Below are 20,471 nucleotides of genomic sequence, written 5' to 3'. Positions count from 1 at the left end.
GACGCTGTGTATTTCGCTATTTATGACAACTTTGAACAACATGCAATGAATTAGTTCCCAATGGAAATTTCAAGGTAAATGTAGGCTAAACATGTTAAATTATCTCAGCTGATATGTAACCACAACTTTCCACCATGGTTTTACAGAAAGCTCCTTGGGCCTATAATGACACAACACTTGGGAATGTGGTTTTATAAATGAATCCTCTGGTATGAAAATACACAAAAAGGAAGGATTAGTTAAGGAATATATAAAATAAAGTAAAACTGTGCTTATCTGTATGTTCTTTTCTTCAGAGCCCTGTGGAATAAATTATATCAACAGATTCCTTTACATCTGTTTGCACATATAACTCGATCAGGTTCATATATACGAATTTGGCCTAGAATTTCTTTTTTAAAAAACACAAACAACCCCTTACGTATTGTTGGTAATGAAGAAATTTTTTAAAAAAAGGTATTTACTTTCATGTGTTTAGATGTATTAGGCAGTATATAGATACATACATATGTAGTAGACATTTAAAGCAATAAAAACTAGGTTGTGCTTTTATAAGAATGATCAAGTAATAAAGAAAATATCATTGAGAGAACTAAATCATACTTTGAACAATAAAGCACAGGAATTCATGACAAACTGATGGTTACACAATCAGTGTTCACTGTAGTGAACAGGAACATTAGATGCCTCGTAATTCCTATGGATTGCTGTGCAATGACATATTCAACATTTTCAGCTTAGGAAAAATGCCTGTGTGTCTGGGAGAAAATGATGTAGTAAAAGGAAACCCTCACTTTATTTCACAGTTAAAATTTAACTCCTGTCATTTATTTTTACTGTATGTCTCAGGTGTTGTGGTAGAATAAATGGTGCGTAGTCATTTCTGATTTATGCAAAAGCTTTATTAATGTACAAATTACGTAAGTTGGGGCAAAAACTTCCAACCTGATCTTGGCAAAGATGGCATTTGGTCATGATATACGATGTGTTTGTTTTGGAAAGCACTAACTATTCGCTTAGTGTCAAATATCTGAAAATTTTTTTGAGTTGCAGTCTGCTTCTTTCCCTTAGTTTTACTGCCTTGCCATTAACTTACATCAGGAGATACGGCATCCCATGAAATTTCACACACCAAATTAATACTGACTTGGATAGCACTAGCTGAGTGAAACTGAATTAAAGATGCACTGTAAGAGGCGAGTAAGAACCCAGTCATTGAGATGCATGAATGTGAGTTATTTCATACATGGAAATCATCCAAATGATCTTCAATCCCTGTCCAAAACCTGGACTTTCCTGGACATTATGTGTTAAGCTCAAATTGCATGATGTGAAGCCACAAGGGAAAGTAGTCTGTTTCAGCAGGATTTGTGCATCTGTTTGTTTCTTCTAACACAAAGTTCTCTGTTCACAGAATGAGAGCCTTAAAACTCCACATGGGTCCACAGTTCCAGTAAATAATACTCAAAATCATAATCACTGACAGAGATCACACAGGGAATATTTTCTAACTCGTTCTGTGCATTACACAGCATACTGAGTATTGTAATTTTCACATTTTTGTTCAGACAGTCAAGTAAGAGAATGAATTTTCCTTCTTACTCATAAGACTCGGTAAAGCAAAAGAGACAGAAAGCTACATATGCAAAATACATTTTTAAATGAAAGAATTTCAAATGCCTTTTTGTGACAGAACCTTAAAAAGAAGTTTAAATAATTTGGTAAATTAAAGGTGCAGGATCCTCTGGTTGGTAGAAATTTCCATATTGCTTATGTTTTATGTAAAACAATGGACACCAGTTCCTTTGCCAGACCTTATTTTTTGTAATTAACATCTGCTCATACCTCATTCCACTGTCCTGATGCAAAAACAAAACCGTGCCTGCTGCTAGCCTTACTAAACCGGGTGCAAAAATAAACCCGAGTAACTCCTCTCCAAGCACAGCATGTACAGATTTGCTTTTCGGGAGGCGATGAGCCATCCTGCTCCCTCAGCTGTCCCCACTCGCTCATCCTCCTGCATCCTCGGGACCTGGAGGACGTACTCACCGCGGTGCAGCCTTCAGCGGCAGCAGCGCCAGCTGGGATCTATACATTGTCCCTGCATGCAGCAAGCGAGCCCTGACACACGGCAGGCTTTCTGCATTCCTTGCGGGGTTGCTTGCTCACACGACGATGCCCAGGAAGGTGCGGGGATGTCCTTCCCCGGGGTGAGACCTCCCGCAACGCTCACCTCCCCCTCCTTGCCTTTAATCAATGCGAATGTCGGGTTAAAAGTCACGGGTTTCTGGTATTTCACTTGGGTTTCACTTCTTGCTTTTGCTTTAATGTGCCACGCAGCTCGAAGTTACCCGACTCTCGCAGCTGCGCTCACCCAGCCCTGCCGCTTTCCAAGATTTTCACTCCAAGAATCGAAAACGTGGAAACTATCGGGAAAACCAACCGCAAGCTCCAAACCACCCAGCGGCTCCCACCCCGTCCCGTCCAGCCCAAGCGCACCGCTGCCTGCAGGTGCTCCATCCGACCCCCCGCCCCCGCCACCCCATCCTATCCCATCCCACCCCCCCACCCACCCCACCCCACCCCACCCCACCCCATCCCATCCCATCCCACCCCATCCCATCCCATCCCATCCCATCCCATCCACGGGCCGTGCGGTTACCCCCGTCCCCCCCCTCGTGGGGCGGGAGGCGGCCCCGCCGCCGGGCGGAGGGAGGGACCGGGGCGCTGCGGCGGCGACTTTGCTCTTTAAATCGGTCTCCAAAGCGGATTACGGCTGATCCCTCCACGTCACGCCGGAGCTGCCCGGGGGGCAGCTCGCCACGGCCGCCCGCTCTCCTCCCGCGGGGCGTCGGGGAGGCGGTGCGGGGAGGCGAGGCGGAGCGGGGCGGGGGGGGGATGTCGCGGCGGGTTTAGCAGCAGCCGCCCCCGGGGGGCGGGCGGAGCTCGGGGCGGGGGGCGGGTGCCGCCCGTCGGTGCGTGCCGGCGCCCATGAAGCGCGGCCGCGGCGCGGTGCCGGGGCGCTGAGCGCCCGCGGAGGCTGCGCTGCGCCGGGCGGGCGGTGGCGAGTGCCGGCCACCATGCAGAAGAGCGTGCGGTACAACGAGGGGCACGCCCTGTACCTGGCGCTGCTGGCCCGCAAGGAAGGCACCAAGCGGGGCTACCTGAGCAAGAAGACGGCGGAGACCAACCGCTGGCACGAGAAGTGGTTCGCCCTCTACCAAAACGTGCTCTTCTACTTCGAGGGGGAGCAAAGCGCCCGACCCGCCGGCATGTACATGCTGGAGGGTTGCAACTGCGAGAGGGTGCCGGCTCCCAAGGGCTGCGCCGCCGGCAGCGCCAAGGATGCTGCGCTGGAGAAGCAGGTACCGCCGCGCCCGGGCAGCCCGACGGCCGCCCCGCTCCCCTCGGGCTGGGCTGCGGGGCGGGAGGGATGGAGGGATGGAGGGAGGGATGGAGGGAGGGAGGGCGGGTCCCGGAGCCGCGCTGCCGCTGTGCGAGGGGAGAGCGAAGCGCTGCCGGAGCCCTGGCCGTCGGGGCGCTCGGGCCGCCTCCCCTCGCATCCCCCCGGGAGGGCGACGGTGACCGGCCCCTGTCCCTAGGCCCCAGCCCCCGGCAAGGAGGTCCGTGCCGCGCCTGGAGCGCTCGAAAGAGCAGCAGCCACTCAGAAAGTGGCAAGGCCAGCGGCTTTCCCATCCCGTCTCATGACTCTTCTTCCTCCCCCCCTCTTTTTCCCCAACGTCTGCATGCCTGATTTCAGCAGGGTGTCCAGAGAATAGCATCTTGCAAACTAGGTGTTCAGTCATCTTGTATAGCTATACGTTTCTGTACAAACTCAGCAAATAGAGGGTGCGGGGGGCCAAAGTACCAAAACAGCGTGGGGGGACTCTTAAGGCGTCACGGAGGCCGTCCCTGGGCAGCTGTGGGGCTGCAGCCTCTCTCAGCGATGCTGTGAGGGGTAACAGGCTCTCATGTCTCCCTTGGGAGCACCTCTGAGAGCTGGGCCGGTGGCTGGGAGGCGAGGGTGAGCGTGTGCCCTGATTTAGAGCCTGCGCCATTCAGCAGAAGTCGGCGGGTTCTCTGCCAGGCAGGTGTTGTGAAGCCGATTGAGCTTGCGATAGAAATGGTGCCACAATGCTTAAGCCAAATCCTGCGTGGCTTTCATTGGGCAAAGAATGTTAAAGGCTTTGGTGGGGTTCATTCCCATCAGGGTGATGGTTCATAACGTGTGAACTGCCAAATTCCACCCCCCAGAAAGCTGATCAGTTTGACATGCGTGTGTCAAACAAGCAAGAGGTTAAATACTATCTGTGTATTACATAACTGTGAAGAAACGGACACTGTAGTTGTTCAGTGTAGATAGAGATCGGGTGTCTTAACCACACGCCTCCTATTGCCTCATGTAAGTTCTTGATCTTATTTGCTGCCTGGCTGAAATTTGTTTGAATCTGCATCTGGCGTGTCCTAATGCCTTTCTCCCTGAATAGGAGAAACCAAACAGGTGTCAGACTGGTTTGGAAAAGTTTGGGTAACTGTAAGGAGGGTGGTTTTGAGCTGGCTGCAGGCGTTTCCTGCTGATTGTGAGAAAGGGACACAGACCTAAGTCAGCTCCTGAAAACCAGCACATCTGTGTGCTGCGCTAGCGTAGTAACTGCGAGGAGAGCTCAGCACCTTGTCTTATGTTTGTGCTTTTTTGCCCATTTAAAACAAATACTTGCGTGTTTAAGCGAGCCTTTGAGATGGTACATAGTTAAGCAAGTGAACTTTGGGAAGTTGGGATGGTTGTAGTTATGTCATATTCATCTGTCACATTCTTGCTTGTTGCTTTGAGGCATGTTTTTATAAGCATTGATAAATGAAATACTGGAGGATTCCCTAGCTGAAATTAAACATGAATATTTCCCTGTCTGCTTTACATTGGCTTAGTACACTTGTTTATCAGTAGTGGTGTTAAACTATGGCTTGACTAAGAGAACTGTGTGAAAACAATGCCTTTCTGTATCTGTTCTCTGGGAATCTTAAGTTATGCTTTTATAGCGGTAAATGTCAGAGTTGTTTGTAATTACATTTAGTGGTGCAGAGACAAAATAATTACAGGGGATGAAGCTGAATTTTGCTTTGCCTTAAACATCAACTATGTTTACATTTTTAACAATAGCAGACTGCTATTAAAGAGGCAGAAGAACACTTAAATTTTTTTTCATGGGATCCAAGTTTGAATTTTCAAGGCAGACCATCAGAAAATATCTTTTTCCCATTCACCTTTCACTTGATGCAGAATAAAGCTTTTGAGTGTCAGTAGTTTTTTACAGATGTTTACTCACTAAAGTGCACCCTTGTTTGTATATTCATATAGAAACAACCTTTGCTAAGGTGTACAGAAAACTTCCTCAGTGACTAAAGCTGACCAGTCACAAGAAAAAAGAGAAATATTTGAAAATTAAACAGTCCTTTTTATTCAGAAAATATGCTCATATTCTTACAGATGTAAAGTAATAAACTGTGAACCTTCAGTTTATTCACAGAGGAAGACAAAGTTATTCTAATCAGATGATAACGAAAACTCAGTGTTGTACATGTTAACTACTGGCAGTGTAAAAAATACTGCCTAGATTTAAATTGCTTTGAACTAACAACACAAATGTATTAATGGACTGAAAAAAATGAGAAGCTCTATGCCAGTTTTTGAAGAATCAGATCTCTCTTCTCCAAAGGAGAGAGAAGAAAAAAATAATCTCTTTTAGTTTGGGTTTTATTTACCTAGTTAATTTAGACATTAGAGTGATATGTGCTACAGAATTACACAAATGAGGGAGAGAAAAGAAGAAGAATTAATCACACAAGAGAGCTTCATCAGCATCTTTTGAGTGGATATTTGAAAAAACAATGCGTTTTCTTTACGTTATGTAACTAGAGATTATGGAAAATGCATGCAGAACAAATAGATTTTGTTTTCCTTAGTTTGCACATCCTTTTAATTTTAGTTTGAGGTGTTTAAGGATTGCTTGTCAAGTCATATGCCAGGTAAGAGCTGTGCTGAGAAGTTGTCACAGTTCAGTGGGGAGAGTGTCGGAGCTGTACCCCCTTAAACAGGACACTGTATTTCGGTCAACAGATGTGTTTAGGTTTGAGTATCTCCCAACAAGCCCAGCAGCTGAATGATTTCACATTTAGCTACTACTGGTGCTGTTATGCCCTTCCAGCAGTCCATCATGAGGGGACATTAAAGTATCACAGGAACCGTACCACTGTTTTGTGGAAGATGCCAAACGCTTTCATAAGATTTGCTGTAATATTAAAGTATTGAGCTTGAAAAAAATTTGCAATGACAGAATGTGCTTTTTTTTGTCTTTTCTGTTAAGATATTAGTATATTTTTTTCTTTCAGAAGGATATTTGCTTCAAAGCAAATCCTTTTAAAAGTACAGTACCTTTCTTAATATTAACAAACTGCATAATGCATGAATCAGTTGATATTCTGGGAATATGGGATCAAATCAAGTATGTTGCAGATATTAAATGATTTGTAGGGGGAGCTTTTATTTTTAAAGAACAGTGTTTCGATTTCCCTCAGATTTTAAATGAGTTTTTGTAAATGTCAAATAGGTGTTGTTACCCACTCTGATTTCACATTTCAGAAAAAAGGCAGATTTACTGAAAGAACAACAATGTGAAAGAAGCTGAATTTCAAACCAGCAAATTAGAACGGGAAAATACTACATGTGAAAAGCTTAAATTCTGATGTTAGTTAAACTGCTTCTTCCTGCAGGAACTGTAGGCTGTGAACAAGTGCAGCTCCCAACGAGTCCTCCACTGTGACAATGACAGACTTGATGGGAATGAATTTCAGCCTTTGTTTCAAAAACTCTTGAAAGAGAATGGCTTTGTCTCAGTGAGTGGCTAGTCTCTTTCAAAAGTAAAGCAAAATGCTTAAAAACTATGCTTTCTGCAGTGTTTCATAGGAGACTGACACTTGTTATCTAGCAAGTTCACAGATAGATACTTTTTTTTAAAGACTATTGGAAGCAAGTGACTAGAGAAATGTTGTTATTGTTATTATTACTATTATTATTATTACTACTACTACTACTATTGCTACTACAATTGTCTGCATGGGGAGGAGGCTTGTATGTTTAGCTTCTTTCATAACTGGATTGAATATGTGGAAATGTTCTGATATAGTTATTAATAACTGTCTTAGCGAATTTAAGCTTGTAAATGGTACACGATTTGAGCAGAGACTATTCTTTGTATCTTGCCTGCAATAATCTTCCTCCCACTTAGCAAAATTAAATGCAGTATTAAGTCCATGTCCCCACAGATTAACAGAATCCAATTATTTGAATTTTTTCTGCTTACTGTAGCTCTGTATTTATTTTATAAAGGACACAGTGATTTTGTGGGGTTTGAAAACTTCTCTATTTTACATACATTCCTTGAAGTGGTAAGGCAGGCATATGCCACCAACTGCTTTTGCTATACCTCTCTGCTAATTTAGTGTATCTAAAACCTAGCAACAACACTTAAAGGTCATTTTTTTCTGAAGATATAATGAATTAAAAGTTAATCTCTTCACTTTTATTGGGCAAAAAAACCCCATGTTGTTCAGCATCCTGTGTCTGTTTTATGTAATAGAGGACTGGTGTTATCTTTTTGGCAAGATAGCTTGCCACTTTCAGGTGCGGTATTGTCCATAGATCTTACTGCTTGCATGTGGGCAAGTAATTCTGTGGGATGTTCCAGTGCAAAGGTCCACCAGAGATGTCCATGTATTAGAAATTTTAAAATTTCTAAAATTTAAAAAATATTAGATTAATTTCTCTTCTCAGTATCTGAGAAGAAAAAAATGCGTTTGATTTTTTTTTCCTCCAAACTTTATTTTTTTGGATGGACTACCTTCAACAGAAGGAGTTAATTAAAAAAAGATGGCCAGTGGGAAAGTTTTAAGATATTTGTGCTATTGGGATTAGTGTTTTTGTAAGACCTTCTCGTGAAAGAGTCTCTAAATGGTTCTTACATGAAGACAATTTTGGGGTAACTGGCTTTTGTTTACAATTGTAATCCCTGTCCCCTGCTCTCGTTCGGTCACTGTCGTGAGATGATATAGTTTGTGGGCATATTCCACAAATACATTGGTTCAAACTGTTTTGATATGCATTTAAGGAGTAACTGAAAAACGAGTCACTGACATTGCGCTTAAGGCAAGCTGCATCGAAGTGGTTGCTCCTGGCTCTTCATGCAGAACTGTAAAGTGAATTTACAGTGTGCTTTCTGGCCTAAGGCAACAAGTGGTAAATAAATAGAAAAGTATTTATCTCTCCAGGGACTGAACGTTGCTATCTGATAAATGTTTTGTGTTTACCTGCTTGCTTAGTAATGAGCACATTTCAGGGCTCAAGAGAAGAACAGAAAATCTCATGGTCATATTTATTGCTATTTTGCCAAATTTGAAGCATTTCATTCTAACTCTTGAAAATGTATGTTTTTGCTGTAGTGTTATGAAACGGGCTGTTTGTAACTATGCCAAAGCAGGGAATGTACCCAGCTAAGAAGTGAGTTACAGGTAGAAATAGTTTATTTTTCAAATGCCTTCCTTGTGAAAGGTTAGTTACATCCACACAGATGTAACTTGGGGAATATTGATGCCATTCAATAGTTTAATATTAAACCTTTGGCTACCTTAATCCACATCAAGTGACGTTGGTCAGGAACTGGAGGCTGATCCGTTGTTTTCTGTACTTAAGTGTCTGTCACACTTGAGGGCAAAAGGCAACAAAAGACACCGCCTAAATATCTTAGACGAAAAGGTAATTAAAAGAACATTGGGATCAGATTTTGGTCCAAAGTATTTGGAGACAAAGTATTGGAGACAAAGTATTGAAGAGAAACCACAGGGTGAAGTCCTTAACATTTCCCTGTGAGGTATTGTAAGATCCTGGAATATTACAGTACGCTTTAACAGAAGTGCCTTCTCCTTAATTAAGTTACGGGAGAATAATTAGATCCCAAGGCAAATGACGTTTAGCAAAGGCTTATTTGTGGACTTGCTGGGAAATCCTTTTAGCTAACAGGTGAAATGTCAGCGAGTGAAAGCCTGGAAGCAGGTTAGAATTGAATTAGAAATGCATCCCAAAGCATAAAGACCAAAAATGTCACACAAACAGTTATCATGTAAGAATAATGTGTTCCACCTTCTCGACCCTGAACATCACACGAAGGCTGTGCAAAGTGACCAGAACCTATGTACAGCAGTGTGGCTCTCACCGATAATGTGAATACTCAAATTACACTTAAAATAAAGTATTATAATAGTTTAACATGGATTTCATTCTTTCACTAGTCTTATAGTCAACGCTACTACTTTTTCATTTTGTCTCCTTTGTTGGCAGAGTTACATCGATTTTGCTTGATCTGTTTAGTTCCTCAAACGTAAAAGGAAATTTGTAGAAAACAAAAAAAATTCTGAGCACAAAAATAGCAAGTCAGTCCCTAATCTGAATAGTTGTACTCCATTTATCTTAATTTGCCTTTATTTAACTTTTAAAATAGATGTGGTTTTTTTCTTCTTCATCACCATCTCAGCAGACCAGTAAGGTACGTACCCTGTTTTCTGGTCACATGCCACCCCTTTTAATTTCTCATTGTATACCTGAATATAAGATCCAGACAGAGCTTCTTCTATTTCCGTAGTAATATGGCAGCATTATAACAGTCTTTATATATTCATATATTATGTATTACAATGTCATCATTAGTAATATAGCAGCAATTTTTTTGATCCACTAGCTGAGGATTTTCCACCCTCAGAATCTGCGTGTTCAATAAAAGCTGTCCTGGTTGCTCAGTTTGGCCACGTATATTATAATTACCTGTCTTCTCTTGCCACTTGCAATATGTCTGTGCAAAGAGGGAAGGGACAGGGCACGTTTTGGTGCAGCCTATTGTGGTTCCTGGCATGTTGGTCCAAACTGCATCTTGAGCAACAACGACGTCCAACCCCGTTGGGAGTGCGTAATGCGTATGTAGAGAGCTGATTGCTGCAGGACGCTCTGCCCACAGTGCAAGCAGGGCATCCTATATAGTGTCCCACTGTGTGACTTCCACATATAGTGGAGCCGATTCACACCAAAAAGAACCCCTTCAGTGGAGTAAATCAGTGCAGCTGGTGAAGATACCGAGGTCTGAAAATATCAATCCACCGCTTTTGGCCATTTTTAGCAACAGATTTTGCTGCTAGCAGTAGCACACTTCTCTAGATCCACCGCTTCAAAACAAGTTTGGTACTGTGGCTGCTGCGGAGTCTGAGGCAACACGAACCCGTTTTTCCGTGTGAATGTTCCAAGTGTTCTCACTTTGTGCTTCCTAAAGTGGTGGTGGACTGGCCAAATTTAGGTACTTTTTCATAGATCTGCTGGGGGGGATGTGGGTGGGTAGATTCTGTCTGGATTGAAAACAATGTCGATGTTTGCTTTCTGCCTGATTGTTGATCAGCCACAGCAATTCAGAAGGACGGTGTCATCCGCCTGTTCATATACTTGAAGGAAAATGAGATTCCACATAGTGCCTCTTTTCAGATTTTCTGTCTACCAGCCATTACTGATGCTGAAGATTGATTGAGGGACAAGTTTTTTTTAACACTGTGCCTCTGCACTAGATGTCTAGGAACATATGCTTACACTCTAGCTTCCAATGTGTTTTTGACTTACCAATCCCATAAGGTTTTCTGGTTGAGGTACAGAATCAGTATATGTAGAAGCAGAGGCTTTCCCAATTTAATCCAGCCATTTCAATATCTCTCTTGTATTTTCCGTGAGTCCAGAACTAACTGAGTTTTATTAGGAAGTGTTTATAAACTGCCAATTCTGAACTGAGCTATATTGTCATAAGTGATTTTACTTCCCCTTTCTCACAGTGGAAGCATTTTATTGTGGCAGCTCTAATCAGTTCCACTACTTCCTTTTAAAAAATGGATTGTGTTTGAAGAGTTAAATGCTGTAACTATTGAAGAGAGTCTGGGATTATATTCTGTCTCCCTCTTATAGTTCTCCCCTTTCTTCTCGTGGCACTGTGGAACAGTGACTTTTGTCCATTTTTGCCTTTTGAGTTTTTGATTGCGGTATAATGGCTGAATAACAGAGAGTATCTGCTGCTTAATCGTTCCACAGCTTTGACGTAGTGTGTTTCAAGTTCCTAAATTACTGCAAGATTTCCATTGCACTACAGTATGTCCTTTGCAATCTTTTGAACTCGGCAAGCTCATTATATTGTTTTTTTAAAAAATGTTGTGCCTCTGTTTAGCATTCTTTGAATAAATTATAAACTCTCTGTAAATGTCTATATACTTGCAGTAGTGGAATGTAGGGTAGGACGCTGCTCATGCAACGTTAGGTGCCCCACATGAGCTAGATCCTGTTGCAGACAGCGGAGTCCTGGCCAGTGCAGTCAGTGAAGTCTAGAGAACTAGTCACCCCATCCTAAATTAGGTGTCTACATTTGTTAAACTGAACAGCCCACTGACTGTAGTGACTAAATCTCAGTTGATAGTTGAACTCAGACATCTGGCTCACATACAGATACCTGTGTCCTGGGCGCCTCAGATAACGTGTTCTGCTGCTGTCATGGGGAACATCTATTGTTTTTTCACCCGGCCAGCTGTGAGATTTGAGTGTTCATGGCTGTAGACAAAGTTCTGAAATCTCGCTGGATCCTAAAACGTCCTATGTTATTGCTGTTTTCTGTTTGATGTTTTGGGTATATGCTGGATCCTCACATATTGGAAATTGAGGATGATTGCAGGTGACCGCTAGTTCTTTTTCTTTCTGCTTTCTGTTCACTTCCTCTCCCTTACACAATCTGTTTCTCTTGTTTCAGCAAATGCCAAAGATTTTATATTCTTCTCTGGAATTCTGGAGATAATATTCAATGACTTTAACAGAGTCTCTCTGATGTCCTCCAGAAGGAAATCAGGAATTTATTTTTAACCCCATGCATTCATGGATGCTCAAGCATGACAAGAAAATTGCAACCTGCTTTTGCACTAGTCATATTCTTTTCCATTTGGCACTCACAGAACAATTTTAGAGAAATATTAAAAATTCTTCTCCCTAATAAATCTGTTGGGGAGAATTTAAAATTTATGGGCCACCTGCAAAGCTCTCTTAAGAGAAATATGGAACAAAAACTGACAGAGAGTGGAGGAATCCAACACTGGTATCTGTGCAACATCATCACTAGCCATGCAGATATCTGTGTGTACAGATGAAGGGAAGAACAGTACTAAATGGCACTGAAGTGACAATATTGCTATTGCATTTGATAGCTTAAGTATTTTTACCTGTTTCTAGGGCTTGACCAGGAACATCAGGCAAATGAAGGCTCCTGGGAGGTAGTCCGCCTTATATGGGTAATTTGCCAGGTATATTTGTCGATTTTGTGACTGTGAGGTCTTTTGGTTGTAGCTTTCTTGCCCCAAGAAGTGTATGATGACTAAAGGGAATACCAGGTGGGCTGACGAACAGTGACGGGGAGAAGATCCAGATGAATTGATGCTTCGAGACTCTGGAATCTTCCAGACTACCAGAATACAGGAATACCCATATTTTTGCAACAGTAGATGCAAAGTGTAGCTGGAGAGGTATACGCCTTCTCCCTCCAGTGGCTATCTCAGGGCAGGCTACTAGCCAGCTACTGCTGTCACAGTGTCAGCTCAGTGTAAGGTCCAAGGGCTGAGCGGATCTTTTGCCTAGGATCTCTGTGAAAAATTGCACAAATCACATCCATGAGGTGCTTTATGGTAATTAATCATTCCTTGTTTTGGGGACCCAGCTTGGCACAAGAGCTAGGCACGCGAAGGTAGAACTGATCTCTGTGAAAGTAGTTAAGGTTAAAATAAATAAAAGTGCCATTTAAATACCAAAGGCTGATGGTTTTTCAAATCTGGCATCCAAATTGAGTTCCATCTGAAACTGCTGGTTTTTGGGCTGACCATATTTGCAGTAATACCTTCTTACCTCACAGACTGTTGTGAAAATAAATGCATTAATTCTAAGGAAGCATCTGAATGACATCATGAGCAGTGTTCTCACTTATATGTGATAACTGAACTAGGATCTCCTGGAAGAAGAATCATGTAATAAAGCATAAATCATTATGCTTGCACACATGGGATTAAATTAACAATACACAAGGCAGACTCAAATGTGGCGCTTCTCCTAACCTCTGTGTACCTTTGTAATCTAAATAAAACTAAATAAAAACTAAATAAAAAAAGAACACCAAAAAAAAACAAAATAAAAAACAACATGAAATTGATGTACAAACGCATGTAAAAAACCGAAGCTTTTTGACCCACATGATTATCTTATGGAAACAACCAGATAGAGACCATTCATTTTGGTGCAGATTTGTTATTGTAATGGGTGTAAGCTTGCAGGCCCTAGACTAGGGTTTTTCTCATATTTTTGTTGCCTACTGCAGATGGAAGTTTCGTAAGTGCATTACTTGGTAGCCTGAGGGAAAGCGTAGCTAGCTGGTGTCCGGTATTATATAGTCCAAAATGTGCAGCGACCTGAGAGAGCTCTGTCATCAGTAGTATGAAAATTGCTGCAGACCTACAGAGAAGTCATGTCTGCACCACATATACTAGTATTAAAATGCTCTGGAGAGAGATACTCTTCCCTGATGCTGCACGGCATTCTTGTAGCTTAGCAGCAGATAACTTGGCTGCATGCCAGCGAAGTGAACGAAGTAAAGGCAGCCACTCAGATGTACTTGACAATTTAGAGTAATGCCAAGTGGTTCCATGTGAAATAAATAAATAGATAGATTTACCTTTCATAGAAGGGGCGGGGGGTGGGGGGGAAGCAAGTATCTTCCCAGCTCTGATTTTAAATAGGTTTTTGTAAAGTTCATTGACTTTCTGCAAATACCATTTTGATTTTTTTTTTAATTTTTACTTTTTTGAAGACATCTGAATGTGCGTGTGTCTTATGTGTGTTCACAGGCTGGGTGATACGGAGTAGAAGGATGGTTGTTTGGGTTATGGACATCCTGGGTGCATTTGCTTCCTGAGCCCCTCGCTCCCTGTGGCCTCCTGGTGAATCAGTTTCTTGACTGCCTTACTTCTGCAGTAGTAAAACAGGCCTAATAATGCTTCCCATATGCTAGCATATGGGTAACACCATCTGCATGGGGATATTTGTTTATCCTTGCAGTATTTTAGGGTGTTCATCTGCAGCTTAATGGGTGAGCGCAGAGTGGTTACCGAGTTAGTCATAAGGTATCATGTGCATGTTTCTGCACACAGGAGAAGCACGTGGTCAGACCCGAGAAGTGCCTAGTCCTACAGCTGGGGTATCACTCTTGTAATTCATGACTTTATTTCCCTCTGCCACTGAGATCTGTTGGGTACACATTGCAGATTTGTCCTTCCAGGCAAAATGCTCTCACTACTCCCGTTGACCTCAGTTGTACAATTTCTTGTTTCAGGGAGTTCTGTTTTGATGCACTTAACTGAAATTGGAAAGAGTTTCTTTCTCGGTTTTTTTTGGTGAATAAGTTATTTGTAATGATAGCAGGTCCTCTTAATTCTACTTATGCTAGTAGGGTGTTTCTTCTCTGTCAAGACTTAGGATTTTCGTAATCACTGAAATGCATTGCTAGGCTAATACTATGTGGTTGTACACACATTTTGCTTCATCTTTCTGGTGTCCTCCTCTCTGAGTCTTTCCCTTCAGTGTTTGCTTTGCCTTGTGTAAATTTCAAACCGCTTGTTGTGTTTTGTCTTCCTGGTCTGGTTTCTGCCCCACAAATATTAATGCAGTGCTTCTGAGTTGCCTCGTGTGCGAGTGCTGGGAACGTTTTATGAGTTTGCTTAGTCTCTGTGCTCCTCTCATTCAGATCATACTAGAAAATGCCTCGATGTGCTAGCAAGAGGGAACACATGAACAAAACCAGCTACCTGTGTAAGACTTCTTATTTCATCACTTGTGTCCTTTCTCATGGCTTCTTAAATGCATTGTGTCCTACTTGTGCAACTGCTTCAGTAGCTTCCAGGGCAACAACGTTTTATTTCTTGGTCTGCTGAGAGATCTTGACTTTCTACTGTTGTTTTCAAGGTGGGTGGAAAAGTGTAAGCAACCAAGTTGTCTTATTCTGACAGTGGTGCGGTGCACAGGAGGTTACTTGAAAAAGCAAATGAGTTCATCTACTTTACTCAGCTTCCATGCAACAATCTTGGAAGAAAGCACTGTGATGTCAGCCCCAAAGAGTTGTTGTAGACAGCGCACTGCAAGGTGTGGATTATACCTGAGAGAGTACAGCTGTAGTATTTGTAATCTCACTGGGAGTCCTTGGGCGTTTGCCTTCACGTGGCTTCTAACCTGTCGCATGCTCACAGGCTGGTTTCCCATAGTGGGCACCCTTGTGACCAGAGTCTACTTTGTGATTCAGCCCCTTTTTTTATCTCATGTCTTGGCTACTTGGTCTTGCTGTTGCCGGATTTCCATACCTTTACTTTTCTAGGTCAGGTACTAGATTTCTAGAGTGTAGGGAGTGTGTAAGACCTCTGGTGGAGACCTAATGAATTGGCTATATGACAAGGGTAAAGTAAATGTTGGGTCTGCTTTAAATGGCTTGTAGAATAAGCTGAATGTGCAGAAGGAGCTCTAATGATCTGCTTTGCAAAGGTCACACAGCAATTCCACGTAATTTTGAAAGCAGTTCTGATTTTTGACTTCTGCGGTGGATTGAGATTTGTTAAGTAAGAACAGCAAAAACATGCAGCATCCAAGACATCTCATCTTTTTGAATTGTGTTTTTTCATCTTTCCTAATGTGTTTAGATGTTTGGACTTTGCCTCCTCACTATAATGTCTCTATTTGGCAGTTATATGCAGTAAAAATAGAATTTTTTTCTATAAATTAGTTTAATTTTAAAACTCAAAATTTCCTAAATTCTTGAGTGACTCAGCAACACAAATCTCTTTGACTTTGAATCCATCCATAGTCTTCCATGATGTCTTAATGCAGTCCAGTGGTATCCAAACTTTTTGCTTGAGTGAACCTCATATCATAGGCTTGAAGACTTGAAGGCCGTGGAATTGTCATGGTGATTGGGAGAAGTTCCTGAAGACTGGAAGAAAGCAGATATTACTCATATCTTCAAGGAGGGCAAAAGGAAAGATCCAGGCCAGTCAGTTTCACCTTAGTCCTTGGGGAGGTGATGAAGAAAATCCTCCTGGAAAGCATTTCCACACGCATGAGGATAAGAAGGTGATTGGGAGTGGTCAGCATGGATTTACAAAGGGGAAGCTTGTTTGATCAACCTGGTAGCCTTCCACAATGAGGTGACTGACTTGGTGGTCAAGGGGAGAGCAGTCGAGGATGTTTACCTCAACTTTAGTAAAGCCTTTGATGCTGTCTCCCATAACATCATCATCGTAGACAGCTGACAAAGTATGGGTTAGATAAGTGGACAGTGATGTGGATTGAAAACTGGCTGAACGACCAGGTCCAGAGGACAAATAAAAGATGATGTTGAACATTCACCCAGGACATTTAGTTCTAAGACAGAACTGTTGGCCCAAATAGTAGGAATTTTTTTTGTAAGGGAAAGTTGCAAGGCTTCCCACTTCACTTTTGTACATTTTCCTCTCTGCTTGTTGTCAGGAAGTAAAATCACGGGTGAAAAGGAATATATATGCCAGGACATTGTTTTAAGTTGCTGTACAGTGATCAGTCTTACTTTTTTTTCTCCGGAAAAAATTTGCTATTGGCTCAGCATCTTAGCTGATGTGTTACTGAGAACCATAATAAAAATCTGAATTCAGAATTTCTAAGAGTTTTCTGAAAGGTAAAAAGATGAAAATTCTTTCTGGCTTTTTGTGCTTGGGATGTGCTTTTTTTTCTTTTTGCATACATTAGGGCAGCATGTATGTGGCATGTAGTTACTTCAGTTCTCTTCTGTTTTCTGGGGGAGTGAGAGAGGTTGTTTTCTTTTTAATCATTTCCCATCGGATTTAAATTTGAAGTAGTCATTCTGGTTTGGCAAACGTTTAAATTGTAGCAGGAAAAATTGTGCAACTAGAATAAACTTAACTTTAAACTTTTTGTGCTAATGAGCAGAATGTGATATAACTGTTGCTAACTAGAGCTGAAGCCTTTTTTCCTTCTCTTGAGGTACTTGGAATATATCCATAATTCAGCGTTTTTCTGCTTTTGTTTTCTCCTTGTGCTAAGCAGTAATAATATTTACAAAATACTTAGTTTTGCTACCCTGGGAAATGTAACATAACTTTGGATCTTCTTCAGGCTGTGTTTATTATAGAGACAGAAGGAAAGAGGGGAAAGTGGTTGTTAAGCTTTAGTATATTCAAGAAACTGTCAGAAGGGCTAGTATTGGCTCTAGTGTGCATCACTTTGTTACCCTTTTTCTTTCCGAGTTTCCCCTTATCCTTTACTTGTCTGTACTGTTTATTCAGGTGGCTTTTTCTTCTTTTTTATTCTTCACGCCCTGGGATATATTTGGGGAATACCTATCCTGTAGTGAAGCTCATAGCATATAAAACTGGAACAACCCCAAGCAAAGCTAAGCATTGTAAGGGTTTATTCCATAAAAATGCATAAGTGATGATTCTTACATCAAAAGTATAGAAATAAGCGTCTCTCCTTTACTGTGTGTATATCTGATACAATTTCGCTGGAGTGGATTGTTTAAACTGAGTGACTTCAGAGTTTAGACTCTTCTAAATATATCAGGTGGGACCAGGTGCCTGGTCTGCTTTAATACCATGTGCCTTTTATTTGGGGTTGATCAGCTGCCATTTCCATTTATATTTCCTGATGTTCTTTCTTGATTCAAGGTTATTTTTAAGTAACCCAGGTCAGGAAGGATATGAGTGGGGTGGAGTGCTGTGGGAAATGTGGACAATTTATGGAAAACATATTTGGAAGAGAGTTTTTGGGTGTTATCAAGACCTGTTTGATTAAAAATGTGTATCAGAATCAGGCTGCCCTCCTTACCCTCTTAAAAACCCCTGAATGTAGCTACAGCAAATTATTTAATTATCACTGAGTAATACCTATATCACTAACAGTATCCAGTTCTGCATGTATTGCATATATAACCTGCAGCTTTTATGATGGGTTACTCATGTCATAAGAATGTCAGTGTATACTAATTTTTAATTGTTATTTGGGATACTGGAGTATGTAAAATCTGGTTAAAACACCAGCAGTTTTCCATGAACTGTTTTGAGAAAAGCACAAGGCTACTAAGGTAAAAATATGGAAAGTTTCAGCCTAGAATTGTTGGTGCCCTCTCTTGTTTTTAACTTTGGGATTACAATGTGGCACAACAGAGTATGACATAACATAGTTTCTTGGGTGTTTTTTAAAAATTAAGGACTTAAAAGGGAGCAACTGGTTTAGTGAGATACTTAAACCCCATTTTGTCACTGAGGATGGGCATATCTGTTTACAGTGTTCATGTTGAACGAAAACTGTCTCCTTGCACAAATTTTTATGTTTTTTATAGCTGTCAGTAGACTATAAAAACTCCTTCTACCAAAAAATCAAGACTGGCTCTAAAAAGTCTCAATTCCCTTCTCTTTCCTTGTCTGCCCCTTTCCTCCATCGGGTAGCTGTACTGGAAGTCTTTGATCTCTCACTGCCTTAATAAAGTCCTCTTTGACAGGCAAGAGTAACTGCGGGTTTTTATTATGCAGATGACATTAGCTGTTCCTAAAGCTATCTCCTCCAAGTAACTGAGAAAATGCGCGGTATTCTAAACTGTTCTGCAATGAATGGGTTCATGTGGTCGTCAGAGCCTTGCTACCCCGGTGCTGCTTTGATGTCATCGTTGTGTTGGGCAACCTGTGAGTTCATTCCTGTTCCTGGGCGGGGTGGGTGTGGGGACAACATTGTTTGTATATATGTCATCAAAAATATCCAAGTACCCTTCCTGTTCAATAGTAACAGCAAATTTATTTAGCAGGTTTGATGCATTTAAATCTGTAGCAGCCATTTGGGTATACAGAAAGCCTTAATCAATTTCAGCGCCCTCTGTTAAATACTCAGAGAACCTGAATTAGAAGATACTGCTTGTACGTGGAGGAGCCAAAGCTGTATAACTGTAGGCGTCTTAGAGCTAGGCATGCTTAGCTTACCATAGATAGACGCAGGAAGGCACAGTAAGATACAGCAGACATTCCAGATTGGATTAAATGGAAGTGTTGGCACCTGTTAGCATAATAAACACAGAGTAGACAGCAAAAGTCCTTGTGATCAGTAAAACAAAATATGCAATATGGACTTAGAAGCATGGAGAGATGCACTTTTTTTGTTGTTGATGTTGTTACTGAAAACTGCTTTGAGGATGTCCTTAAACTTTGCACTTGAAATACTTGTTTTAAAAACTTATGCTGAATTAATTGTTCTTACGTACTAGTTAAGCAACATTGGCTTAATTTTTGGAAACACTTACTGATATTCACTTTAAGTTGTTTCTGGAGCTGGAACATATTAGGGTCTCTAGGTGGATTCGGCTGTTTTGGAAATATCTTATTTTGCATCTTGTTAAATATTACATACAATCTAATATGTTTAGTATTATTAAATATTAAAGGTATTAATATTTAGAGCATGGCAGTAAACCCCAAGGTTTTGGAAAATTCTTAGGTTATGTTTCCAAAGCACAGATTTTCTTAACCATCTCTCATCACCTAGAACAGCTCCTTCTTGCAATCCTGAAATGTACTTCATGAAATTTACTTCATGAAATTTACTTCATGAAATGTACTTCATAAAATGTACTTCATGAAATGTACTTCATTAAATTTACTTTATTAAATGTATTTTGTGAAGTTTTCCCTGCATAACTCCTATCATCAGGAACTTCCAAATGTGGTAGTAATAATTCCTACTTATTGTACTTGGCACTCGTCACACACTCAAAGTTGCTCTGCGTTTTTTAAATTAATATATAACTTTTCTATCCCTAACACAGGTCATGTTTTAAAAATAACACTTGCACATCTCCTTTATGGTTAGCCACATTACTAGCAAGCCAACTAGGTTTTCCAAAATCAGTTGACAACCAGCAAGAATAATATGATTGCTTTAAGTATATACTATCATCTAATCTATGAAAAAAAAAAAAGTCTTGAAAACTTGCATTAAAATTGTTTCCTAGTCACACACCTACATTCAGATCTGGAAACTGATGTCTGGTGCCTTGCCTGAGCTGGTCTGATGATTGCAGAATATTAGATACCTGACAGTTATGGTATTCTAACCTAGCTAAACATTTCACAATAAATAACAAATCTTTGAGGTCCCCTTCTGATTTTCTGTATTCTTTGTCTTGATATGGAGAAATGCTGCTGCCTTCTCTTAGTTCAGTGTGAACCCTCACTGTTTTCTTGAGACGGTGTTGATATCCTGGCTGTTAAGGTACTTATCTACAATTTATTTG

The 20,471-nt window shown here is 41.2% G+C and overlaps 1 protein-coding gene across 1 annotated transcript in view; it reads left to right on the top strand.

Moving 5' to 3' along the window:
• The first annotated feature begins 2,980 nt into the window (after positions 1-2,980).
• RASGRF2 (Ras protein specific guanine nucleotide releasing factor 2) overlaps positions 2,981-20,471 on the top strand; it is a 130,613-nt gene continuing 113,122 nt past the window's right edge. The window contains exon 1 of the mRNA XM_075138211.1: positions 2,981-3,365. Coding sequence (XP_074994312.1) covers positions 3,081-3,365 — 285 coding nt within the window. The 5' untranslated portion in view covers positions 2,981-3,080. The remainder of the gene's footprint in view (positions 3,366-20,471) is intronic.

The sequence above is a fragment of the Calonectris borealis genome, chromosome Z (genome assembly GCF_964195595.1).
Source record: "Calonectris borealis chromosome Z, bCalBor7.hap1.2, whole genome shotgun sequence".
NCBI classification, from domain to species: domain Eukaryota; kingdom Metazoa; phylum Chordata; class Aves; order Procellariiformes; family Procellariidae; genus Calonectris; species Calonectris borealis.
This window is presented reverse-complemented; position numbering and strand designations above follow the sequence as displayed.